Consider the following 27,979-nt stretch of genomic DNA (forward strand, 5'->3'; position numbering starts at 1 on the left):
ACTGTGCTCAAAGATCTTTAGGGAAGAAGTGGTGGGATGGAGAGTGGATTGATGATTATAGATGAGTAAGGAGTTTAGGAGTAGTAATTACAGTAGTTTTAAAAGACAGAACTTGGAATCTGAGACTAATGATCTATCAACATTACCAAGTGCTATATGAGGCAGTCATTGTCATGGCAGAGATAGAGCAAGAAACACTGTAGCAATGTGAATTGGAGCCAGGATGGCAGGATTTCTTTTCAGAATGTGCGAGTTCCAGGGATGGGTTTTGAAGTGATGGGAAAAGAAAAAGTCAAAGAGGTATTATTTATTTGGTTTACTTGCCTATATTATTTATATAATCAGGTATTAATTATTTGGATAAACAAGGCCTGATTAGAAACAGTCAACATGGATTTGAGCCTGGAAGGTCATGTTTGACTAATCTTCTTGAATTTTTTGAAGAGGTTACCAGGGAAATTGATACGGGCAAGGCTGTGGATGTTGTCTATATGGACTTCAGTAAGGCATTTGACAAGGTTCCACATGGAAGGTTGATTAAGAAGGTTAAATCGTTGGGTATTAATAGTGAGGTTGCAAGATGGATTCAACAATGGCTGAATGGGAGATACCAGAGGGTAATGGTTGACAATTGTATGTCAGGTTGGAGGCCAGTGTCTAGTGGAGTACCCCAAGGATCTGTGTTGGGTCCACTGTTGTTTGTCATTTACATTAATGATCTGGATGATGGTGTGGCAAATTGGATTAGTAAATATGCAGATGATACTAAGATAGGTGGTGTAGTTAATAATGAAGTAGAGTTTCAAAGTCTACAGAGAGACTTGGGCCTTATGGAAGGGTGGGCTGAAAGATGGCAGATGGAGTTTAATGCTAATAAGTGTGAGGTGCTGCATTTTGGTAGGACAAATCAAAATAGGACGTACTGGGTAAATGGTAGGGAATTGAGGAATGCAGTGGAACAGAGGGATCTGGGAATAACTGTGCATTGTTCCCTGAAGGTGGAATCTCATGTGGATAGGGTGGTGAAGAAGGCATTTGGTATGCTTGCCTTTATAAATCAGAGCATCGAATATAGAAGTTGGGATGTAATGTTAAAATTGTACAGGGCATTGGTGAGGCCGAATCTGGAGTATGGTGTGCAGTTCTGGTCGCCAAATTATAGGAAGGATGTCGACAAAATGGAGAGGGTACAGAGGAGATTTACTAGAATGTTGCCTGGGTTTCAGCACTTAAGCTACAGAGAGAGGTTGAACAGGTTGGGTCTTTATTCTTTGGAGCGTAGAAGGTTGAGGGGGGACTTGATAGAGGTTTTTAAAATTTTAAGAGGGACGGACAGAGTTGACGTGGGTAGGCTTTTCCCTTTGAGAGTGGGGAAGATTCCAACAGGGGACATAGCTTCAGAATTGAGGGACAAAAGTTTAGGGGTAACATGAGGGGTAACTTCTTTACTCAGAGGGTGGTGGCTGTATGGAATGTGCTTCCGGTGGAAGTGGTGGAGGCAGGCTCGATTTTATTATTTAAGAGTAAATTGGATAGGTATATGGATAAGAGGGGATTAGAGGGTTATGGTCTGAGAGCAGGTAGATGAGACTAGGTCAGAGAGAGTGGTCGGCGTGGACTGGTAGGGCCGAACGGGCCTGTTTCCGTGCTGTAGTTGTTATATGGTTATATGGTATATAGCATGGAAACTTTTATGGAAACAGGTCTTTCACCCCTACTCATCCATGGCAACCATGTTGCTTAACCACCTGCCTGCATTTGGCCAAGTCCCTCCAAACCTTTCGCATCCATGTACAGGTAATTCAGCTGAAATATGTGTTTCCTTGACACAAATTGGATATAACACGTGATGAATTAGGGAACATTATTTGCATACGAGCACCGAATTGATTACTTGAAACGAAATTTGCAAAATTAACAAGCAGAAAGATAGCTGCATTGAAATTAAGGGGGCAATAAACCTGTTTGCATATAACCTCCCTGTCTTAAGAACACAGCTGCTACTTTAACTGAGGTGACCTCTGACATTCACAAGCAATCACTTCGATTAATGCTTGTGCAATGATATGCTATTAAACAAAGTTTCCCACAGCCTTGGCTTTTTAACTTGCAATAACAAAAATGAACTTAATTGCTATTAAAAATGCCTTAATTTATGAAAAAGCGGCACAAAAAATTGGTATTTCGAGTCTAAAACTCACTTGCCCCGAACCCGCTTTTCCTCATTGATGCAATTGCCTTAAGGCAATTTAAAAAAAATAACACTAGGTTTCTTCGGGACGCAAATAAGTGTCTTTTAAATGTCGTAATGGTACCCACCTCAATCATTTCTTCTAGCAGCTCATTCCATGCTCGTACTAGTCTCTATGAAACAGTTGCCCGTTGGGTCTCTTTTTTAATATTTCCGTCTCACATTAAACATGTACCCTCTGGAATTTGATTCCTGTACCCTGGGGATATATCTGTGGCTGTTCACCTTATCTATTGTATTGATGATTTATTTGCCTCTATAATGTCACCCCTCAGCCTCCGACTCCAAGGAAAAATATCCAGCCTATCCAGCTTGTCATATAACTCAAACCCTACTGAGTTGGTACCATCTTTTTATAAATCCTTTTTGGACCCTTTCCAGTTTAAGAACATGCTTTCAAGAGCAGGGAGACCAGAACTGTCCATAATACGTAGTACTCCAAATGTGGCCCTACGAATGTCTGGTAAGGCTGGAAATGTCACAACATCTGTACAACATTCCCTAAACAATGAAGGCAACTGCGCCAAATGTCTTATTCACTGCCCTATCTACGTATGTCCACTCCTTCATGGAACTATGTACCTGCAACGTTACGTCTATCTTCTACAACAAGACCATGTCACTTACTGTGTAAGTCCTGCCCTTGTTTGCCCTACCAAAATCCAACAGCTCGCATTTATCTGAATTAAACTCCAACTGCTGTTCTTCGGCCCTTTAGCCTAGTTGATCAAGATCCCGTTGTGATGTAGATAACCTTCTTCACTGTCCACTTTACCACCAACCATCATCTACCAGCCATGCCACCTACATTCATGTTAATATCATTAATATGTATAACAGTGGACCCAACACATATCCTTGTGGTACACCACTTGTTACAGTCTTCCAGTCTGACAGCACCTGGAGTATGAGACCGCACCTGGAGTATTGTGTACAGTTTTGGTCTCCTAATCTGAGGAAAGACATTCTAGCCTTAGAGGGAGTACAGAGAAGGTTCACCCGATTGATCCCTGGAATGGCAGGACTTTCATATGAAGAAAGACTGGATAGACTAGGCTTATACTCGCTGGAATTTAGAAGACTGAGGGGGGATCTTATTGAAACATACAAAATTCTTAATGGGTTGGAGAGGCTAGATGCGGGAAGATTGTTCCTGATGTTGGGGAAGTCCAGAACCAGGGGTCACAGCTTAAGGATAAGGGGGAAGTCTTTTAGGACCGAGATGAGAAAACATTTCTTCACACAGAGTGTGGTGAGTCTGTGGAATTCTCTGCCACAGAAGGTAGTTGAGGCCAGTTCATTGGCTATATTTAAGAGGGAGTTAGATGTGGCCCTTGTGGCTAAAGGGATCAGGGGGTATGGAGAGAAGGCAGGTACAGGTTACTGAGCTGGATGATCAGCAATGATCATATTGAATGGCGGTGCAGGCTCGAAGGGCCTAATGGCCTACTCCTGCACCTATTTTCTATGTTTCTATGACAGGCTAACAGTAAAAAAATAGATATTTTGGATTTGGTTCCCGGGTTTTTCTTTGCAGCCTTTCATAAATAAAGGCACAAAATTAGCCACCCTCAAGTCTGAGGGTTTTAATGTGTTTTAAGACCTCCAACAACACTTCTTTTGTAATGTGGACTCTCTTCAAGGCATCAGTGTTACATTCCAGGAGTTCCCTAGCATCCAAGTCTTTAAGGTAATTACACATGAGAAAAACTTATTTAACACTTTGCCCATCTCCTTTGCCTCCACATTTCGACAACCTCATTGATCTTTAAGGGGCCCTATTCTCTCCCTAGTTTATCTTTTGCCATGGATATACATGTATACCTCTTTGGATTCTTCCTTTACCTTATCTGCCAAATGCCCCCTTTTCTGCCCTCCTGCTTTCCTTCTAATGTGTATTACTGCACCCCCTGTACAACTCAAGGGATTCACTTGATCTCAGCAGACGTATGTCATCTTTTTCTTGACCAGATCCTAAATATCACTTTTCATCCAGGATTTCCTAAGGCTAGCTTTGCCCTTCACTCTCATAGGAACAAGTTGACCCTGAGCTCTCATTATCTCATGTTTAAAAGCCTTCCACTTACCTGGTATTCCTTTAACTGCAAACATTCTCTCCCAATCAACTGATGAAAGTTTCTGTCTACATCCTGATAAAGTGAATTTTTGTGAACATACTTAACAAATTCCACCCCATCTAAGTGTCCTTGTGGAGCACAGAAAGCTACATCATTATCAAAAAATGTATGATTTTTCCTCATGGCATTGGAAATTAAAGTACAGGAAAGAGGCTCACAACTTGTTTATCATTGTGATTAGATGTTTTGTGCTTTTGGATTAATCTAGAGTTGTGCATTGACTGAAAAGAGTGAGGTGTGGTAGATCTGAATGATGACTAACAGATCCGTGTCATGTTCAAGTTCGCTAAATTGATGAGTTGAAGAATGAGGCTGAGAAATGGTTAGTGACTTGAAGGTGATAAACTTGGAAAAAGGCAGAAATGATGGAAGTTGAGAACATGCACAGCAGTAGAGATGCCATGATGGTTAGAAACCTGTTGAACAATAGGCATTATTAATTGGAATTGTTACCTTCTTCACAAAAAGTATGCATACCATAAAATCTCCCATCCCTGATTCTCTTATTATTCAAATACTCTCCTGAACTGCCTTTTCGGCTTCATCTCTTTATAAACTTGAGATTAACTAAAACTCTTGTGCTAAAGTGCATTAATCTGTTAACTTTGTACTTTTATATTAATTTATGGACATTTGTATTCCATCTGTAGTTTTCTTGAGCTAGCTAATACTTTGGACTGCTTCAGATCATGTAGCAAAAGTAATTCTACTGCTGCTCGTTTTGGAGTTCCAGTATTTGGACTCGATGAAGATGAAGGAATAGCAAATTTCCAAGTCAAGAAGATGCATGATTTTGATGGGAAAACTAGCAGTTGGTGGTGCCGTTCCCATTCAGCCGTTATCTTTATATTTTCAGATGGTAGACGTTACCACTTTAGAAGATGCTGTTGATGATCCAAGGTGTGCATGTGGGTGGAGGGAAGCAAGTGTTTGGGGTGAAAGATTGCACGTGAACAAAGTTTGCTGCTTTGTCCTGGAAATGTAGAGAATCTTCAGCAGTGTTAGAGATATATTTATCCAAGAAAATTACAGATTTCATTGCACTCCAGACTAATGTTTGTGGATATAGGGAGTTAAATGATGAATCACTTGCTGCAGGATACTCAATCTCTTACCTGCTTTTGTCATCACAATATACATGTAACTGGTTAGTAATTTCCTAATCAACACTCAGCCCTCCCACCAAGATGTTGTTGTTGATGTTGGGGAACTTGGCATTGGTAATTGTTGAATATCAAGGGGTGGTGGCTCCACTCTATTATTGAAGACTGGTATTGCCCAACACTTGGGTGACATGAATGCTGTCTGCAATTTCTTGTTTGCAGGCATGACTGTTTAAATTATGTGAGAGACTGTGAATGGAACTGGGCATTGTGTAATCTTCAACAAATGTCTGCATTTCCGATCTTCTGGCAGTAGAAGATCTTTAATGAAGCAATTGAAGATGTTTGGACTGTAGGCACTGCCCTAAGAAGCCCGTGAAGCAATGTTCTGTGGCCAAGATGCCTTACTTCCAATATCCAACACCATCTTACTTTGTGATAGGACTTCAACCATTGCTTTCTCTTCTGAATTCTCAATCTAATTTGGCTAATAATAATAATATGTTCCTTTACTCGTCCCACACCGGGGAAATTTACAAGACTGTTAAATGTCAAATGCTGCCTTAACGCCAAATAGACTCTAAATTTCAGCGTGTGTCCATGTTTGCACCAGGGTAGTAATAAAGTCTGGAGCAAATGGTCCTGGCGGAACCCAAACTGATCAGGATATTGGTGTAGTGCTTAATAGCACTACATCAATAATTAAGATCTTACCTTTCATCAATCTGTTGTTCAATGTAATTCACCAGATTGAATTTGTCCTGTTTTTCCAGCACACTATATACCTCATCAGTGTTCCACATTTTCAGATAGATGGCAGTGTTGCAATTGCATTGGAATGACATAATCACGGGCACAACCATATCTGGATAATAAGACTTCACAAATCGGATGTTGCTGGGCCATTGCTTCTGATGTATTTATGTCCATATCTATTCCAAATTAACAACAATTGCATCTCTTTTGTCTATGTAATAATTGTAGAATTTATTCTGCCATTACTTTCTTGCACTTATTTGCAACATGTAAATGAAGAAGGATCTCGACCCGAAACGTCACCCATTCCTTCTCTTCAGAGAAGCTGCCTGTCCCGCTGAGCTACTCCAGCATTTTGTGTCTACCTTCGATTTAAACCAACATCTGCAGTTCTTTCCTACACATGTAAATTTATGAGATTGAAGTTTTCAATTATACTCTCACGTTTGGTTTTTTTATCACATAATCTGGTATCCACATTCTTCAGGACTTAGCCAGCTCAATCAAAGATAGATATTGAAGTCCCTAACTCTGAATATAATCTGTTTTAGTGATTTTCCTTAAGGATTTTCAACACTAGGGAGTCTGATTCATCAGCTGAGGGAGGCCAGTAGATGTTAATCAACATTAAGTTTGGCCTGATGCTACAAGAATTCATAAAGTCCAGGCTCAATGTTGACTGACTGTTATTCCTTCTGAACTGTACACCACAGTGCTGCCATTTCTGGTGGGCCTTTTCTGTTGGTGGGACAAAAGCTTCCTTGGATTATCTGCTAGAGTTTAGAACATTGGCTAGAAAACAATCAGCTATTGTTTTACTGTTGTGTTTCCCAATTATTGTATATCTCCAGATATTTCTAAGGAGAACTTTGCAGGATCAAAGGAATTAGCTGCATCTCCGCTATTACCAGAATTTGGAAGTTAGGTTGATGTCATGCCAAGTGTCCTGTCCACTATTCTTCTCCTTTTGACTCATTTGTCAAATGCAACTGAATGACTTACTCAGTTTATCCAGAGGATAGTTAACAGGCATCCACTTTTCCGTGGTCCTGGAGTTGTATATAGTCCAGAGGGAATTTAGGTGGCAGATTTCCTTCTTAAAAACAGTTTGTTTATTACCACATGGAGAAGTACATTGAGATACAGGTACATAAAAAATCTTGCTTGCAGGCAAATGGGCTCGCAAACACAAAACTATGCAACATAAGTTATGCAAAAATATGCATAAAATTCTAAAGGAAAGAAGAGAGCAAAAAAAAGATATTAATGCAAGAACATAATTAGAATATAAAACAAGTTCATAGTAGTGCAAGAGAGGGGCCATAGTGTTCCGTTGTTGAGAAAGGGTTAATGTGAAGGGTGGTTCAAGAACCTGATATTGTAGAAAGGTAGCTGTTCCTGAATCTGGTGGTGAAAGATTCTGTACCTACTGCCTGATGGTAGCAGTAAGATGAGGACGTGGCCCAGAAGGTGCAGATCCTTGATGATAGTTGCCATCTTCTTGATACAGCACCTTGTTTCAATGCTTTTGATGGGGTGGAGGTCTGTGCCCGGGATGGATGAGACCAAGTTCACTACTCTCAGCAGCCTTTCACGTTTCTATGTGTTGGTATTGCCATACCAGGCCATGATGCAACCAATATGGTTACTTTCTACAGTACACTTGTAAACGTTTGTAGAATATTCAGAAACATACCAAATCAAGCAAAGCTGTTAGGCTTTTTCAACAGAAAATAGTTTCTTAATCACCTTTGGTAAAATTCCAGATTATTTAATTTACTGAGTTTTAAGTGAATGTAACCGAATATAAATGCCCCAGCTACCATTGTGAGATTCAAAAAATAGATCATTATTGTAGATTTCTGGATTATACCAATCAACCATTGTGCTACCATTCTCTGTACACATTTGCACACATGGGCTACTAATTCACCAAAACCTTGTATATCATTCTCTTTCTGTTAATCAAATCTCTCCAAACTTTTCTGCATCTTAATCTTTTGCAGCAATACATCCTCATCCAAATATGAGTGCTGGTTGATATAAGTAAGTCTTAGTATGAGCTCAAGTAACAGAGACTGAAGATTTGGATTGGTATTATCTTGAACTAAGTTGCATGTCAGCTGGTTGTATGAAAATCGATTTTAGTTTAGAATCAGTGGAGATTATATGTTGGAGTCTAATAAATTTGATTTTTTACTGCAGTGTGCAACCATCTCTACTAAGTAAACTTTCACTGGTTCATTGACTTGCCAGTTGTAATTTAACTGCATCCAGTAGATCATCTGCTATATAAGATTAAATTTTGAACCTTTTTCAAATTCAGCTGCCATTTGGATGCAGGTGAGTGGAGCTCTGTGTTTGCATCCTCATTGTCTCCCCCACCCCATGATCGGAAGTTTTCAGAATCTTATATTCACATAAAATTACCAAAGGGTAATGGCTTTTGTTGAAATAATTTGTTAGGCCACGTCTCTGCCACATCTTTCCTTTCCCCAAATGAGGACCCAACTTCTCTTGCTTATGCGATTAATGATTCGCTCTCTTCAGAAGTATCTGGCTCCTTTTCAAACTTGCATGTGTATACCCACTTTTAAAGTCCCCACCTTTGACTCCAAAAAGCTTGCAGCTGCTATCTCCAGCTTCACCCTCCCATCTCCCCACCTGGTTCCATTATCTTTTTTTTCCTTGTCTACTTCCACTGTCACTCGCCTTTCCCTATCTCCAAATTCCCCAACCTGACTTCTTCTGTCCATCTTCCTTGCCCTTCTTAGTCCACCTATCACCTTTCGCACCCCTTTCCCTCCCCTCTTTAAAAGGTCTATCTTCCCTTTTCACTCTCTGTCCTGCTGCAGGGTCTCAACCTGAAACATTGACAACTCCATTCCCCCCACAGATACTGCACAAACTGTTGGATTCATGCAGGATTTTTTTCGTTGCATCAATTTATATTTAGCAGGATAATGGCAAGAGCTTCATGTGTGGCTGCCATGCCATCATTTGTTAAATAATGTAAAATTCGCTCTGAGCCGGGTCAGGGAGAAAGATCCATTTTGGATTTCCCACCAATCCATTTCTCAGTATTCCCCCTTTTTTCTTATCACTTATTTCCCCTTTGTCTTGTATCCTGATAACCACCCTTCGAGTCCTGTGTGCAGTTCTGGTTGCCCCACTATAGGAAGGATGTCATAAGTTGGAAGAGATTCACCAGGATGTTACCTGGGCTTGAATTATAAATGGAAATTGGATGGCTAGAATGAGTTTTCTTTGGGGCATAGATGGCTGAGGCATGTCCTTATTGAGGTGTACCAAATCATGAGGGGCACGGATGAAGTGAACGCTTGTAGTCTTTTTTCCAGGGTAGAGGATTTCAAATCTAGAGGGCATAAGCTTAAGGAGAGAGGAGAGAGATTTAAGAGGAATCTTGGGCAACATTTTCACTCAGAAGATAGTCCTTATCTTGAGCCTCCAGAGGAAGCTGTAGAATTATGGATACAATTAGATACAATATAGGATACAATTATGATTTTTAAAACACATTCGGACAGATATATGGATAGGAAGAGTTCAGGGGGCTCTGGGTCAAATGCAAGCTAATGGAACAAGCCAATATGGACAAGATGAGCTGAAGAACCCGTTACTGTACTGGACAACTCTATGACATCAATACACTTTCATCAAAGACAGAATCTCAGTTGGGAGAATTTTTAAGTGTTACTTACAGCAGAAATCACCTCCCTCTGTATTTTTAATATGCTCCTTCATTGCTTAGTTATCCGTGAGCATTTAGCCAAAGGTGGTCTTGTTAGTGTTGCAGATTCCATGCATGTCATGATAATTGGCTAGTTACTGGATCTACAACGAGCCTTCCACCCACCATTTCGCATGAATCTTTTTGTTGGTTTTAGCTTTCATGTACTTTGAATTTGGGAAATGCTATTGTTTTACAGTCGAAATATGTCATTGATTTGGAGAAATCGGCTGCGGGGATGCAGATCATTTTCATAAAACCTGTCTTGCTGTTTTCTGATCGAGAGGTCTTGTTAAAAAAGACATAATCCTTTGGAAAGTTGAGATTGGCAAAGAACTAAGGAAAGCTGACTCCAACAGTGTTTCTTTCCTGATAAAATGCTTGGAACACTGCCTTGACATAAGTAATCATATTTTGCATGAGCAACATTTAAAAGGTCTCATTTCAAGCATTTGCACATGTAAGATTATGTCATTGTTTGCATACTTGACCACAAAGATATCACACCACATGTGCCAACAAATACTGGACTGACCACATTCAAACCTGCTCTGTCAGCCGGGCCCCTAATGGGCCATAGCGACAGAAACAGTGCAGTGGAAATATCATGCTGAATATCTCGAGGATCCTCCAAAAGGAAAGCTCTACTCGGCCAATACCTTACAGGATGACCTGAAGTCCATCATAATTAGCACCCATGAAAGTATATAATTGAGTTAAATGCAGTATGGATTTAATGTTAATCTCAGGAATGGATAAATAATTAACATTTGGGTAGACAAGAGATCTTCATTAATTGAGTCATGCTAGAAAAAAGCAATGGAATTGAAGGAGTTTGCTTGGACTTGCATGGGAAGGGAAATGATTGACACCCACACTATTGAACAATTGTATATGTCCAGTGAGATAATGAACAAACTATACAAGGAAAGACTTGAAAGAACTTGCATTTATCTAGCATCTCTCACAACAGCAGAAACTTCCAAATTGCTTTACATCCAAGTGTTTTTGAAGTGTACACACTGTTGATTGTGATACTTGATAATCAGCAGGGACATGGTGGGCCGAAGGACGTTTTGTTTATTATGCATGACTCAGACTCTGTAAGAAATGGTGGCTAATGATGTGCAAAAATCCCACAGCACTGTCAAATAAATTATCGGATCATCTGTTTCTTATTGAGAAAGGTTGCCTAGGACTGGGGAAAAATGCTCAGCCCTTATTTGATTGTGTTGTGGGACATATAAACACTCCTGAGAAAGATAAATTGAGCTAATTTGAAGCAAGGCTGCAATCTAGAAGCTGATGTCTGCATCACGGATCAATAGCCGAGGATATTACTGGTATTGTCGTTATTTTTACTGCAAAATCGAGGACAATTAAAAGTTGAAATAGCGCGAGAGGATGTTGTCGGATGGTATGGTGTGGAAGTTTTCCACTAAACTAGGGAAGTTACAGCATAAAGCTGGGGTCTTCAGTACAGCAACCAAAACTATTCCCAGTTATCCTGTTCTCCCCCCCCCCCCCCCCCCCCCCAGCTATGTGCAAATGGTTATTTATTTTTCTTTATTTTATCTTTGTATTTAATTCATTTATAGCTTAAAATGTTTTAAATAAGTTTGTTAAAATATATTTTTAAATCTATTTAAACTGTTAATTCTTGATCTGTCAATGTCTTGATCATTCGGAGGACTTAGTAAACATGGGTGTCTGTGATATAGGTAGGTTCCCTGGACTTTTCTGACCTGTATTTAAGGTACTTTATTGAAAAGTAAGATAAAGATCACAGTGATGCTGAGAGCATTGCTCTTCAAGGATAGGGGCAGAGGAATGATTTTTGTGGTGATGTGGACGTTGTTTTGTTTTTATTATTTGTCCCTGGAAATGGTAGAGTGACTAAGTCTTCTGTTCAAATCATCATTCCAGCCTATATTTATTTATGAACTGCTGATTTATAGACTTACTTAAATTGCTATGGAACAGAGTATTTGCATACAAGTGTGATTGATACTTTTGAGTCTATATAAAATGTCTATTGTGAAAACCTAAAATATATAGAGGATGGTTTATTAGCTTTACTTTGAATAGCACTTAATATGTTCAATTATTTCTTATTTGCTTGTCCGTTATTTCCTTGCAATTTATTTTAAACAAATTACTGTTTCAACACTTGATGTTCCTACAATATTTTTAATTGATTTTTTTCCACACAAGTAATCTTTTGTAATCCTTCATTGTTACTCTCAGTGTGATATTAAAACTTAACATGGCAATTTTTGCATGACCAAAATGGCTAACTGATGTTAAGCATAAAGCTGAGCAAGAGATTTGAGATTTTTTTAATTGGTACATCAATAATTGTAGTCACTTCTATAATTTTGTAATGTGCATTGTTTATGGATTCCTTTGAACCCTTGTTTACAATGTCTTTCTTTTTCATATGTAGCTATCCAGAGTTATCACAAGTTCCACAAAAATTCAGGGAGCTTTGGCAATTGTCAGCCTATTGATGTTTTATCTCGGGTAAGAAACCTACGATGATATGAAATGTTCAGGCTTTTTTTGACGGGAGCGAAGAGATGGTGGTGTAAAAATATTCTGATCTTTAGTAAATTGTCTTTTCTAAAAGGATCTGAACAATTTGAAATATATAATACATATTCTAACTATTTGCTTATAAAAAAATAATTCCTGATAAAACAGTTCATTGTTTTTCATTCTTCATTGATCGGTTCAAATATGGCTTTTAAATGCCAGCAATTCCATACCCAAATACCAGCAATTAACTCATTAAATGCAAGCAAGTTCTGAACATTTTTTATCAAACTACATTATTAAAATTCCAGAAGTATTTATGTAGCATACTAAGATCTACCAATTGCTATGGGGAGGTAGACAAAAAATGCTGGAGTAACTCAGCGGGTCAGGCAGCATCTCTGGAGAGAAGGAATGGGTGACGGTTCGGGCCGAGACGGGACAAAGAAAGGAAGTACTAGGAGACAGGAAGACTAGTGAGGGAAGGGGGAAGGGATAGAGGGGGAAAGAGGAACTAACTGAAGTTAGAAAAGTCAATGTTCAAACAGCTGGGGTGTAAACTGTCCAAACGAAATATGAGGTGCTTTTCCTCCAATTTGCGCTGGGCCTCTGACAATGGATGAGGCCCAGGACAGAAAGGTCAGATTGGGAATGGGAGGGGGAGTTGAAGTGCTGTGCCACTGGGAGATCAGGTTGGTTAAGGCAGACTGAGCGGAGGTGTTGAGCGAAACAATCTCTGAGCCTGCGCTTGGTCTTGCCGATGTAGAGAAGTTGACATCTAGTGCAGCGGATACTATAGATGTTGGAGGAGGTGCAGGTGAACCTCTGCCTCACCTGCAAAGACTGTTTGGGTCCTTGGATGGAGTTGAGGGGGGAGGTTGCTATGGGGATATATGTATCCTCTGAGGCGATATGGGGAGAGCTTAGAAATAAGAAAGGTGCAAGCACTTTAGTGGAATCGTACTATAGGCCCCACAGTAGGAACAGAAGAGGAACAGAAATGTAGACAGATTACCGAAAGACGCAAAGCAACAGGGTTATCTGAGTGGGTGCGTATCCAATATTGATTGGAACTTGCTCCGTGCCAAAGGCTTAGACGGGGCAGAATTTATGAGGTGTAACAAAGAGGGTTCCTTGAAACAGTATGTGGATAATCCAACCTGAGAAGGGAACATACTGGAACTTGTGTTGGGATATGAGCTTGGCCTTGTGACTGTTGTTGCAGTGGAAGGGCATTTTGGGGCTCACAATTCCATAAGCATAAAAGGCCTGAAGAAGGGTCTTGACCCGAAACATCATGCATTCCTTCTCTAGAGATGCTGCCTGTCCCACTGAGTTACTCCAGCATTTTGTGTCTATCTTGGTTTAAACCTTGGTTTAAATCTGCAGTTCCTTCCTCCCCATAAGATTGTTGTGAATAGGTTGATGATTTGACCTTCCAGGAAGAAACTAAATTGGAGTAAGGCAAACTACAACAATACTAGGCAGGAACTCTGGAGTGTACACTGGGAGCAGCTAATATTGAGTACGTCCACATCTGACATGTGGGAGTTGTTTAAATACCAGTTTATCTAAGTTCACAACTGTCATGTTCCTACACAACTGTCATGTTCCTACACAACTGTCATGTTCTGGTTAGGAGGAGGGATAACCCAGGTAAATTAAGGGAACCTTGGATGACCAAAGAGGTTGTAAATTTGCTCAAAAAGAAAAAGGAAGTGCATGCAAGTTTTAAGAGCATGGAATTAGACTTGGCTTTTGAGAAATATAAAGAAAGGAGCAAATAACTCAAGTGAGCGATTAGAATGGTCATAATGAGCCACAAAATGGCTTTGGTGAGTCGGGTTAAGGACCATCCCAATGCTTTTTATACCTACATTAGAAACAAGAAAGTAACGAAAGAGAAGGTAAGACTGCTCAAGGATAAAGGAGGGAATTTGTGCTTGGTCTCGGGATGAAAGTGGCGAGTACTTAGTGTCAGTTTTTACCAAGGAGAAGGACAAGGAGGACAGTGAGATCAAAAGTGGAGAATACTAATATGCAAGAGAATGAGAAGGCGGAGCTGTTGGTGCTCTTGAGGAGCATTAAGGTGGGTAAATCTCCAGAACCTGTGGGGATCTATCCCAGGCTATTGAGAGAAGCAAGAAAGGAGATTGTGTGAGCCTTCATGACGATCTTTGCATCTTCTCTATCTCCAATAGACAATAGGTGCAGGATTAGGCCATTTGGCCCTTCGAGCCAGCACCACCATTCACCATGATCATGGCTGATCTCCACACTCAGTACCCCATTCCTGCCTTCTCCCCATATCCCCCTATCTTTAAGAGCTCTATCTAACTCTCTCTTGAAAGCATCCAGGGAACTGGCCTCCACTTCCTTCAGAGGCAGAGAGTTCCACAGCTTCACAACTCTTGGAGTGAAAAAGTTGTTCCTCTTCTCTGTTCTAAATGGCCTACCCCTTATTCTTAACCTGTGGCCCCTGGTTCGGGACTCCCCCAGCATCGGGAACATGTTTCCTGCCTCTAGTGTGTCCAATCCCTTAATAATCTTATATGTTTCAATAAGATCCCCTCTCATCCTTCTAAATTCCAGAGTATACAAGCCCAATCGCTCCAGTCTTTCAACAAACGATGGTTCCGCCATTCCGGGAATTAACCTCGTGAACCTACACTCCCTCAATAGCAAGAATGTCCATCCTCAAATTTGGAGACCAAAACTGCACACAATACTCCAGGTGTGGTCTCACTAGGGCCCTGTACAACTGCAGAAGGACCTATTTGCTCCTATACTCAACTCCTCTTGTTATGAAGGCCAACATTCCATTGGCTTTCTTCACTGCCTACTGTTACCTGCATGCTTACTTTCTGTGACTGATGAACTAGGACACCCAGATCTCGTTGTACTTCCCCTTTTCCTAACTTGACACCATTCAGATAATAATCTGCCTTCCTGTTCTTACCACCAAACTGGATAACCTCACATTTATCCACATTAAACTGCATCTGCCATGCATCTGCCCATTCACACAACCTATCCAAGTCACCCTGCATCCTCATAGCATCCTCCTCACACTTCACACTGCCACCCAGCTTTGTGTCATCTGCAAATTTGCTAATGTTACTTTTAACGGTACGGTAGCGCAACGGTAGAGTTGCTGCTTTACAGCGAATGCAGCGCCGGAGACTCAGGTTCGATCCTGACTACGGGTGCTGCACTGTAAGGAGTTTGTACGTTCTCCCCGTGACCTGCGTGGGTTTTCTCCGAGATCTTCGGTTTCCTCCCACACTCCAAAGACGTACAGGTATGTAGGTTAATTGGCTGGGTAAATGTAAAAATTGTCCCTAGTGGGTGTAGGATAGTGTTAATGTACGGGGATCGCTGGGCGGCACGGACTTGGAGGGCCGAAAAGGCCTGTTTCCGGCTGTATATATATGATATGATATGATAATCCCTTCATAGACAATAGGTGCAGGAGTAATCCATTCGGCCCTTCGAGCCAGCACCACCATTCAATGTGATCATGGCTGATCATTCTCAATCAGTACCCCGTTCCTGCCTTCTCCCCATACCCCCTGACTCCGCTATCCTTAAGAGCTCTATCTAGCTCTCTCTTGAATGCATCATCCAAGTCATTAATGTATATTGTAAATAGCTGCGGTCCCAGCACCGAGCCTTCGCGGTACCCCACTATTCACTGCCTGCCATTCTGAAAGGGATCCATTTATCCCTACTCTTTGTTTCCTGTCTGCCAACCAATTTTCTATCCATGTCAGTACCCTACCCCCAATACCATGTGCTCTAATTTTGCCCACTAATCTCCTATGTGGGACCTTATCAAAGGTTTTCTGAAAGTCCAGGTACACTACATCCACTGGCTCTCCCTTGTCCATTTTCCCAGTTACATGCTCAAAAAAGTCCAGAAGATTAGTCAAGCATGATTTCCCCTTCGTAAATCCGTGCTGACTCGGAACGATCCTGTTACTGCTACTGTTACTGTTACTGCTATCCATATGTTCCGCAATTTCTTCTTTTATAATTGACTCCAACATCTTCCCCACCACCGATGTCAGGCTAACTGGTCTATAATTTCATGTTTTCTCTCTCCCTCCTTACTTAAAAAGTGGGATAACATTAGCTACCTTCCAATCCACAGGAACTGATCCTGAATCTATAGAATATTGGAAAATGATCACCAATGCGTCCACAATTTCTGGACCCACTTCCTTAAGTACCCTGGGATGCAGACCATCAGGCCCCGGGGATTTATCAACCTTCAGTCCCATCAGTCTACCCAACACCATTTCCCGCCTAATGTGAATTTCCTTCAGTTCCTCCGTCACCCTAGGATATGTGGCCTCTAGAACATCTGGGAGATTGTTTGCGTCTTCCTTAGTGAAGACAGATTCAAAGTACCAGTTCAACTCATCTGCCATTTCCTTGTTCCCCATAATAAATTCACCTGCTTCTGTCTTCAAGGGACCCAGGCAAGGTCCCAGAGGAATGGAGAATAGCTAATGTTGTTCCTTTATTTTGGAAGGGAAGTAGAGAAAATCCAGGGAATTTTAGACAATTCTACACCATGGGGAAGCTTGCAATCCAATCTGTTTATCTTCTTTGTCTGCTTCTCTTTAGGAAGGGAAAATGACATGCAGTTTGCACCTGTTTCCAGAGTATTTTGTGTAGTTTGGCTTCAGACTCATTATAGCCAAGTCCAAACATGGACAAAAGAGTTAACTTTCATCTCACCCCTTGAGATTAACATGTATTAGGGGAAATCAGTGGGAATCAAGAGAAACGAGAGTTGTATCAAATGTTAAGGAAAGTGGCTGAGGTCATTTAAGGAAATTTTTATCAGTCAAACTATTGTTACAAAGAATCCTTTGTGCAGAGCTGTAATAATAATAATAATAATATTCATTTATTGTCATTGCAACGAGTACAACGAAATTAAAAAATAGCCAATCCTGACGGTGCGGCTATTTTTTAATTTCGTTGTACTCGTTGCAATGACAATAAATGAATATTATTATTATTATTATTACAGCTCTGCACAAAGGATTCTTTGTAACAATAGTTTGACTGATAAAAATTTCCTTAAATGACCTCAGCCACTTTCCTTAACATTTGATACAACTCTCGTTTCTCTTGATTCCCACTGATTTCCCCTAATACACGTTAATCTCAAGGGGTGAGATGAAAGTTAACTCTTTTGTGTCCCAACCATTGGCGGTTTCACTAAATGCTCAAGGTGAAGATGGGCTATGACTATTTCATTGGGATTGGCACCATTTGCAATTCACCCAGTAATGAAGCAGGCAGTGCCTAAATGTGGTAATACAGACATCTTTTCGTAGTATATTTGAACTTTGGCTGATAAATGGCAAATAACATTTGAAACAATCAAGTACTGGGTGGTGACCAAGTCTAACAAGAGAAAGTCTCTTGATATTCAAGTCACACATCGTCAAAACCCTACCATCACTCTCCTGGGATTATTATTTGACAGACGTTTAACTGGATAATCTAGAAAAACAAGAAGACAGACCATAAATGGAGTAATCTGTGGTAGGTCACCCCCCTGATTCCTCAAGTCTTTGTACAATCTACAAGGCAGAAATCAAGAGTATAATAGAGTACTCTTAATTTGTCTCTCTTCAAGTTCCATGCTAAAAGTTTTCCTACAACTGATATCACTTCTATCCTCCTGCATTGTTACTTGTTCCCTCTCAATGAAATAAATTTAAAGTCCTTACACATTTGATACTTGCTTTTTCTTATTTTGTAATCTCCTCTCACTCTGTCACATTCCTCCTGCACCACCACATAACTCTCTGTAAATCGTCAAATGTGCATTTTATTTCCTTTTATCCACTCTTTCCAGTTGTTCCTTTACTTTCCCATCATTCCCAAACCCCTTGCACCTTTCATCACTTTGATCAAGACTTTGTCTACCTCTGTTAGAATCCAAACTATTTGCTGTCTTAATGGACGGCCTTGCAATGTTTTTCATATAAGGGCATTATTTTAGAGGACAAATTTCAGTTCAATGCTCAGTTGAGATGCTGTGCGTCCATTTCACAAGCTATTTGAAATAAACTGACAGCATTGCTAGATAAATTAAAATTACTGTCACCAAATTTCAGTTTCATGTAATAGTTCAGTAAAGGCTCATTTGAATGGAAGAGTACATCCTAGAATGCTTGTTTAAATGGTACAGTGCTGACATGTTTCAAAGAGAATTGGAGCCACAAGTTATGTGCTAGGAATATAATTTGACAAGAGTAACAACTAGCCATTGATAAAAAAAATGCGTTTTTTCCAAAATTATTCTTTTTAGCAAGGCATGAACATTTTTCTGGGAATGCTTTTTTGAACAAATTGATATTTTGTTTAAAAAGCCAGATATTCTGGGGCTGAGGAAACTATACTGTAATTCAAGACTGCCTACATTCAGAAACAATTGTCATACCTCAGCACTATAATTTGAAATTCCATACAAGACATTGTTTTCAAAGATTATGCACATTAGTGGGATCTGGTAACAGTTTGTTTCTTAGAGGATTGTGAATAGTGTGATGGACATATTTCCTGAAAAGCTTGGATTATTTGGCCTTTGTCAATTTCTTCTTGCTGCAAGTTTCCTTTACTATTGTAAGCATAGCCCTTTATTCTTCCCCTTTCAAGGCTGATTGCACTTAAAGTTCTGAACAGCATTGTGTTGCTGGGGAAATCTTGCCAATATGTAAAGGAGGCCAAAATGGAGGAGAAGCTGTTCCAATCCCCACCAGCCGGCACCCCTGGGAAACCTGCCAAAAAATCTGTCAGCAAAGCTCAATCACCTCAAGGTAATTAATTTTGACATCTACCCATTTTAAATATGTTTGTTTCATTTAAATTAACTAAAGATAATGTTCCACTCGTGTAACTTTTTGCAAGATTAATATGTTCACAAAATTATAAGATAGTTATTGAATACAAGCGATCACTTGAATGTAGGTTTAGTTATTTGGAAGCCATCAACTGAAACAAAGTAAATGATAAAATAATTGTAAGACTACAAGACATAGGAGCAGAATTAGGCCATTCATTCCATCGAGTCTGTTCTACCATTCAATCTTGGTTGATCTATTTTTCCCTCTCAACACCATTCTGCCTTCTCCCTATAACCATTGACGCCCCTACTAGTCAAGAACCTATCAATCTCTGCTTTAAAAATATCCAATAATGGCCTCCACAGCTGTCTGGCAATGAATTCCACAGATTCACCACCCTCTGGTGTAAGAAAGTCTTCCTCATCTCCATTCTAAAAGTATGTGCTTTTATTCTGAAGCTGTGCCCTCTGGTCCTAAACTCTACCACAACAGGAAACATCCACTCCACACCACTCTATCTAGGCCTTTCATTGTTTGGTAGGTTCCAATGAGATACCCCCCCCTCATCCTTCTAAACTCCATTGAATACAGGCCAAGACCCATTAAACATCCACAAATATTAATCCAATTATCTTTAGGATCATTCTTATAAATCTCCTCTGGACCCACTCCACTCCAACACATCCTTCCTCAGATATGGGGCCTATAACTGCTCACAATATTCCAAAATATGATTTGAACAGTGTCTTATAAAGCCCCTGCATCCTTACTTTTATTAAAATTAGGAACATTGTTTTCTGCTCAGAATAACTTCAATAAGAGAACTAATATTCAGAGAACATACTTCAGCGTGGATTGCCCAGTGTGGTTTTCTGTCAACAACATAGTTCTGTTAGCATCTAAGTTAATTTTTCTGCTGTTGTTTAATGACGTCACCCATAAAGTCATACTATGAATGTTTACATTCAAAGTGTAGACTTATTAAATTATTACCTTATCCATTTTTACTTAATTTGATCAGTCACACCCTTATCTGATGATACAAACTAAATAGGCTTATAAAATAATAATCACTCCAATGTAAATCATGCTCAATTCTCCTAGAAATTTGTATTTCTTACCTGGAACCGGCAAATGTCACGAAACAAATCAAATTGCTTTAAATGTTTTCTATATCAGCCTTTCAACCTGCTGTGTATGTTTCCATCTCTCGGCATTAAAGTTAAATAGCACAATCACATAATTAAATTATGTAAAATGAAGTAATAAGAAGTCTGGTTGTCAGTGGAGTTATTCAAAACATTCCAGTTTGTGAATAATATTGTCTTTATAAACCAGTTCCTTAGCTGTCAAGTTAACAATTTTATCAAGTCAATAGTTCAGAGACTGTGGGACATGAAAGTCAGGATATCTAGAAGAGAGTTTAGCAGGGTATATGGGAAAAATCACTTAATGGCAGATTCTTAAGTAACACAACACACCCCAGAGTTGAAGATGTTTGATTTGTGTATGTACATGCGCTTTCTCAATTTCTGCACTGAAGGTCAGATCATGTTAACAATGGAATCATAAATAGAATTGTAGGACAATAGACAATAGGTGCAGGAGTAGGCCATTTGGCCCTTCGAGCCAGCACCGCCATGCACTGTGATCATGGCTGATCATCCACAATCGGTACCGCGTTCCTGCCTTCTCCCCATATACCCTTGACTCCGCTATCTTTAAGAGCTCTACCTAACTCTCTCTTGAAAGCATCCAGAGAATTGGCCTCCATTGCCTTCTGAGAAAGAGAATTCCACAAATTCACAACTCTGAGTGAAGAAGTTGTTTCTCATCTCCGTTCTAAATGGCCTACCCCTTATTCTTAAACTGTGGCCTCTGGTTCTGGACTTCCCCCAACATCAGGAACATGGTTCCTGCCTCTAGCGTGTCCAATTCCGTAATAATCTTATATGTTTCAATAAGATCCCCTCTCACACTTCTAAATTCCAGTGCAAACAAGCCCAGTCGCTCCATTCTTTCAACATTCGACAGTCCCGCCATCCCGGGAATTAACCATGTGAAAATACGCTGCACTCTCTCAATAGCAAGAATGTCCTTCCTCAAATTTGGAGATCAAAACTGCACACAATACTCCAGGTGTGGTCTCACTAGGGCCCTGTACAACTGCAGAAGGACCTCTTTGCTCCTATATTCAACTCCTCTTGTTATGAAGGCCAACATGTCATTAGCTTTCTTCACTGCTGTACCCGCATGCTTACTTTCAGTGACTGATGAACAAGGACACCCAGATCTCGTTGTACTTCCCCTTTTCCTAACTTGATATGGATATTGTAAATAGCTGCAGTCCCAGCACCGAGCCTTGAGGTATCCCACTCGTCACTGCCTGTCATTCTGAAAGGGACCCATTAATCCCTACTCTTTGTTTCCTGTCTGCCAACCAATTTTCTATTCATGTCAGTACCCTACCCCCAATACCATGTGCTCTAATTATGCCCACTAATCTCCTATGTGGGACCTTATCAAAGGCTTTCTAAAAGTCCAGGTACACTACATTCACTGGCTCTCCCTTGTCCATTTTCCTAGTTACATCCTCAAAAAATTCCAGAAGATTAGTCAAGCATGATTTCCCCTTCGTAAATCCATGCTGACTCAGACCGATACTGTTACTGCTATCCAAATGTGCCGCTATTTCATCTTTTATAATTGACTCCAGCATCTTCCCCACCACCGATGTCAGGCTAACGTCTATAATTCACTGTTTTCTCTCTCCCTCCTTTCTTAAAAAGTGGGATAACATTAGCTACCCTCCAATCCACAGGAACTGATCCTGAATCTATAGAACATGCGTCCACGATTTCTAGAACCACTTCCTTAAATACCCTGGGATGCAGACCATCAGGCCCTGGGGATTTATCGGCCTTCCGTCCCATCACTCTACACAACACCATTTCCTGCCTAATGTGAATTTCCTTCAGTTCCTCCGTCACCCTGGGACCTCTGGCCACTAGTACATCTGGGAGATTGTTTGTATCTTCCTTAGTGAAGACAGATCCAAAGTACCTGTTCAACTCGTCTGCTATTTCCTTGTTCCCCATAATAAATACACCTGCTTCTGTCTTCAAGGGACCCACATTTGTCTTAACTATTTTTCTCCTCTTCACATACCTAAAGAACTTTTTACTACCCTCCTTTATATTCTTGGCTAGCTTACCTTCGTACCTCATCTTTTCTCCCCGTATTGCCTTTTTAGTTATCTTCTGTTGCTCTTTAAAAGTTTCCCAATCCTCTGGCTTCCCGCTTATCTTTGCTATCTTGTACTTCTCTTTTATTTTTATACTGTCCTTGACTTCCCTTGTCAGCCACGGTCGCCTCTTACTCATCGGGATCACAACAGGCAATAAAGACTAATGACATATGTTTGCATTTCACCTTTTTATATGAAAAATGGTTATGAAACTAGTTTCAATGTGAGTGTCCTGATTTTGACAGTTTAAAAGTAAAACCTGTGGTGCAGGTGCTGCTGCAATTCATAGAGGGGCTGGAGTTATGTGAGGGGTGGTTATCTGTGACCAATTGCTGTTCTATCCGTTTTTTTCACATATTATCCACAAGCAAAATAATTAACATAAACGTGGCACATATCTTTCCATCAAGCACAACAATTTAATTGATTTTGATTGCTTTCAGTTAGTTTGCTGGAGTTTTAATGGGAATTGCAAATTAGTATTGATTGTAATTATTACTGTTCGATCACAGTGACATGTACAAAACTCAAGTCTTAAATATTAATGTAAGATTTTCAATTTAGTGCAGCAAAATAGTGCATGAATTACTGATAATAGTACTAATATTTTTCTACCTGTTTTGTATCGTAATTTCATATTTTGTGCAGAAAAACCAGAATGTTTCCAAGCACTTTACTGTGGAGGCATATTCCTAATTAAAAAGATAAAGATTAAACTTGTAATGGTATTTATTGATGGTATCAATATAATTTCATTTTGACAGGTGTTCCAGCAGAAGAAATGCAGTCAGAATCTATCATTAGCCAGCCTGCATCTCTGTCAGAAAGTGTATCGGCTCTGGTCTCAAGCAATAGTTCTGAGCAATTTGTTACAACCCCTAATATTGAGGACAAAGGAATCGCACAGGATAAATCTGAAGGCAAGCAATGTTCTTCAAAAGAAGACCTACTTGAAATAGACAGGTTCACAATTTGTGGAAATCGGATTGATTGATTGATTATTGCAACGACCTTTCGAGTGCAGCTTCAGATATAAGCCGTTGCATGGCAAATGGAACGCTGTGGAGCTTAACAGTATATAAAGGTTCAAGAGCTGCCAAAGGAGGCACTGATCAGGAATATTTATTAAAATCTTTATAATTTATTGATGATTCAAGCCAAAATATATTTTACCTGTTTATTTTCCGTCTCTAGAAATATTTGGTTTGGAATACGCCATTTTGGTTTGTGTATCAATTTCCTGTGGCAGAGGAAGAAACTCTTTTGGTTGGTTTCTATGGAGACCTAGCAGATTAATGCTTTCAAAGACAGCTTTCTCCACAGCTGTTTGGATTTTGTGCAATATTTCTTGCCACTCGTGATGCAATTACACATTCATACAATAATGTAAACATACAGCCAAATAACTTGCATTTTGGCTTTTTAAAATTTTTTCAACAAGATTTGCAGATTGCAGATTACAATTGCAAGATTGTATTTGCAGATTTTCATTGTAGATATGTGCCTATTGTAGTGACTTTTTAAAGAAATTTAATCCTATCCTGTCAGAAAAGAAATGTTCAACCCAAACTTCAAGTTGAAGTTTACAATTATTTCTGGGGAATTTTCAATTATAAGATGAATGTGCAAGAGATGTCGATAAAGAAAATGTTTTTTTGTGTTGATCCTTAAAAAGGAATAACCTGCACATGGCAAGTTAGAACTTTTCTAATACAAAACTGCTGAAATGTGCAGAGTTACTGATCACCTCAGAGAAAGAAACAATCCTTCCTTAAAGTTCTGGGACATTGATATGTCTTGCCTTTCACATACAGGAAAAGGTGCCACCCGCTTTCAGCATCTTCTACTGTTATTTCAGATTTCCATCATTCTTCACTTTTTTTTTGCAGTATCCTAAGAATAGAGTTTGTAGTACAATAGGAAAACACTGAAGATCCAAGTTATTCAAAATAGTGAATCATCAGATAATATATTGGTATGGAATGAAAAACACAAGTTGAAATTCTGAAGAAGCAGAACATTTTCAATTCACAAAATGCTGGAGTAACATTTTCTACTAACATTTTCAATTAGTAAGAGGCTAAAGTGGGTAATTTCCCCATTACTAAGTATGTGCTCAAAGGAAAGGTGTGCAAGACCCACAAGTACTAATTTTACAGCTTCTTATTCAGTGAACTGCATTAATCTTTTAGAGTTCTCGTATGTGCAATGTTTCTAGCATTTTGTTCTGCACTAAATGCAATAATGTTTTTGTTTAAGGTTTCATGAAAAACATCGTTACTCAAATTTATAACTTCAAACACCTCAAAAAAACTTGTTTTGCAAGAAATATTTCATGTTAGCTAAAAGCTTAAATGGTCTAACTGAAGTAGTATGAGGCAGATTTGAAAAAAATAACTTATTGTGTCATTAATTTGAGAGTGCTATCAAGGTTATAAACTTTTAATTTTTTTCTAAAAAAATTACAATAACTTTATCTCTCTACTCTCAAATTAACTGCAAAATGACATGACTGAAATTTATAAAGGCACCAAATACAAAATCTTCTGTATCTTTTTTATAATTAGTACAACATGTAAAAGAACTATGCTGAATAAATGTCCTTTTTGTAACTCAAAATGTTTGTTTTCTTATGTGACATGGATCAAGGCCATCATAATAAACAAAAATGTTTGTCAATGAACCATGCAGCTTTAATCCCAAATTACTCAACATGTTTAGAGAATGAGGTATGATTGACTCATTTTTAAGAGGGTCTGATCCGGTCAAGGTGTAAGGTCGATAGTCCTAATAATGTTAGGAGAATACGTTTTGCTGTTGAAATTATGATATTATTTAATTCACCAGACCAAGCAGTATTGGACATTCAAAGATTGATTGTTACCTACACAAGTTTAACTGAGCAAGCATCAATCTGAATATAACTAAAACTGAGAGGAAAATACAAATTAAATTCCCAGGCTAAGTTTGGTAAATAAATGTTTCTGAATCTCTGTCTGAATTGCAATCTGTCTTTCACTAGATGCTTAATGTAAAATTCTAGCATTTTTAAGATTTCCAATATTCCAGTTTTTAATGATTTACTTGCTGAACCATTGATACGTGAGTGACTTTACCATAATCCTTTCTGCATGTGTTCAAACATGGTTTGGGTGTAGTTGATCTATTGTTCCTTCTTAAAAGGTACAGTATATATTTATGTCATTGTGTTTTTGACTGAGTACAGGAAGGATGAAACTTGGTCTTTTACTTTCTGTTTTGATCTATGAAATATTTCTTGGCCCTTCCAACAATCTCTTTATTCATCAACATCCCTCTCATTTATCAACATTTAAAACAGAAACAGATCATTCACAGCCTTGGTGACATATCAATAAAAAGACATGGGGAAAGGTACAGGTTATATAGTATAAAGGTTCATGGAATATTGACTACTGTCATATAAGTTCAGTTCAGAGAGACATAGTGTGGAAACAGGCCCTCAGCCCACCAAGTCCATGCTGACCATTGATCACCTGTTCACACCTGTTCCATGTTATCCCAATTTCATATCCAATCCCTACACGCTAGGGGCAATTTACAGAGGTCAATTAACCTACAAACCCACATGTCTTCAGGATGCCGGAGGAAACCGGAGCATCGGGAGGAAACCCACACGGTCACAGGGAGGCCCGATCGTCGGGGTGACGGAACTCCCTCATCGGGACAGTTGAAACTCACTACGGCTTGGACTCCCGACTCAGTCTCTAACCAGGGACGTCGATGTTTAAACCGGGCTCCAAGATATTAAAGTTCACATACAGTATGGAAACAGGCCCTTTGGCCCAATATGCCCACTCAGACCAAATGCCCCATCTACACTAGTCCCACCTGCCCATGCGTCGCCCATAGCCCTCCAACCCATCCTATCCATGTACCTGTCCAAACGTGTCTTAAATGTTATGACAGTACCTGCTTCAACTACCTCCTCCAGCAGCTTGTTCCATATACCTAACACCCTTTGCGTTAAAAAAAAAAAGGTTATCCCTCAGGTTCCTATTAAATATTTCCGTCTCACCTTAAACCTACGTCTTCTGGTTTAAGACTCTGTGTGTTTACCCGATGTATTCCTCTAAAAGATTACCCCTCATTCCCCTACTTTCCAAAGACTAAAGTCTGAGCCTGCTCGACCTCTCCCTATAGCTCAGGCCATCAAGTCCTGGCAACATCCTCGTAAATCTTCTCTGCACCCTTTCTAGCTTGACAACGTCTTTCCTATAACATGATGAACAAAATTGAACACAATACTCTGAATGTGGCCTCACCAATGTCAGACAGCTGTAAGATGACCTCCCAACTTCTATATTCAGTACTCTGACTGATGAAGCCAATGTGCCAAAAGCCTTTTTCACCACCCTATCTATTTGTGATGCCACTTTCAAGGAACTATGCACCTGCACTCCTCCATCCCTCTGCTGTACAACACTCTCCAGAGCCCGGCCATTCATTCTAGGTCCAGCCCTTGTCAGACTTCCCAAAATGCAACACCTTGCATTTTTCCGTATTAAATTCCATCAACCATTTCTCAGCCCACCTGCTCAACCAATCAAGATCCTGCTGCAATTTTTGACAACCATTTTCATTATTTGCAATACCACCCACTTCAGTGTCATTTGCAAACTTGCTAATCATGCCCAATACGTTCTCATCCAAATCATTGATATAGATGACAAACAGCAATGGGCCTAGCACAGAACCCTGAGGCACACTACCAGTTACAGGGTTCCAGTCTGAAAAACAAACTTCCACCATCACCCTCTGCTTCCTCCCATGAAGCCAATTTTCTCTCCAGTCAGCTAGCTCTCCTTGGATCTCATGTGCTCTAACCTTCCAGAGCAGCCTTCCATCCAAACCTTATCAAATGCCTTGCTGGAATCCATATACGGTATACAACGTCTATAGCTCTACTCCCATCAACCATTTGCTAACCATCAATTTGCTGACTATTACTAATCATCCTTTCTCCATCCAAATGCATGTATAAGGGCAAAGAAATCACATTAATACAATTTAGACCCACTGAGCAGGTCTGAGCATAACATTTAAAAAGGATTCATTTGCATTGCATAGAGTACATGTTGATATATTCAAATGCTAAATTACTAGGAAGGATTGCACAAACTAGGTTTAGACGTTTAATGTGTGATTTTTTAAAATCAAATGCTCATCATATGTTAACCCAATCACCCTGGGTTCATTCTCGTAAATTTCCTTCCTCAGATATAGGACCCAAAACTGCTCACAATATTCCAAATGTGGCCTCAGCAGCATCTGATAAAGCCTCAGC

At 39.7% G+C, this 27,979-nt stretch overlaps 1 protein-coding gene across 1 annotated transcript in view; it reads left to right on the plus strand.

The window, feature by feature from the left end:
* The window catches only part of LOC144599714 (transmembrane anterior posterior transformation protein 1-like), a 65,548-nt gene extending 40,133 nt beyond the window's left edge, over positions 1–25,415 (plus strand). Inside the window, exons 12-14 of the mRNA XM_078410971.1 lie at positions 12,446–12,522; positions 19,219–19,379; positions 23,418–25,415. Coding sequence (XP_078267097.1) covers positions 12,446–12,522; positions 19,219–19,379; positions 23,418–23,647 — 468 coding nt within the window. The 3' untranslated portion in view covers positions 23,648–25,415. The remainder of the gene's footprint in view (positions 1–12,445; positions 12,523–19,218; positions 19,380–23,417) is intronic.
* The last annotated feature ends 2,564 nt before the right edge of the window (positions 25,416–27,979 follow it).

Source organism: Rhinoraja longicauda, chromosome 1 (assembly GCF_053455715.1).
Source record: "Rhinoraja longicauda isolate Sanriku21f chromosome 1, sRhiLon1.1, whole genome shotgun sequence".
NCBI lineage: Eukaryota > Metazoa > Chordata > Chondrichthyes > Rajiformes > Arhynchobatidae > Rhinoraja > Rhinoraja longicauda.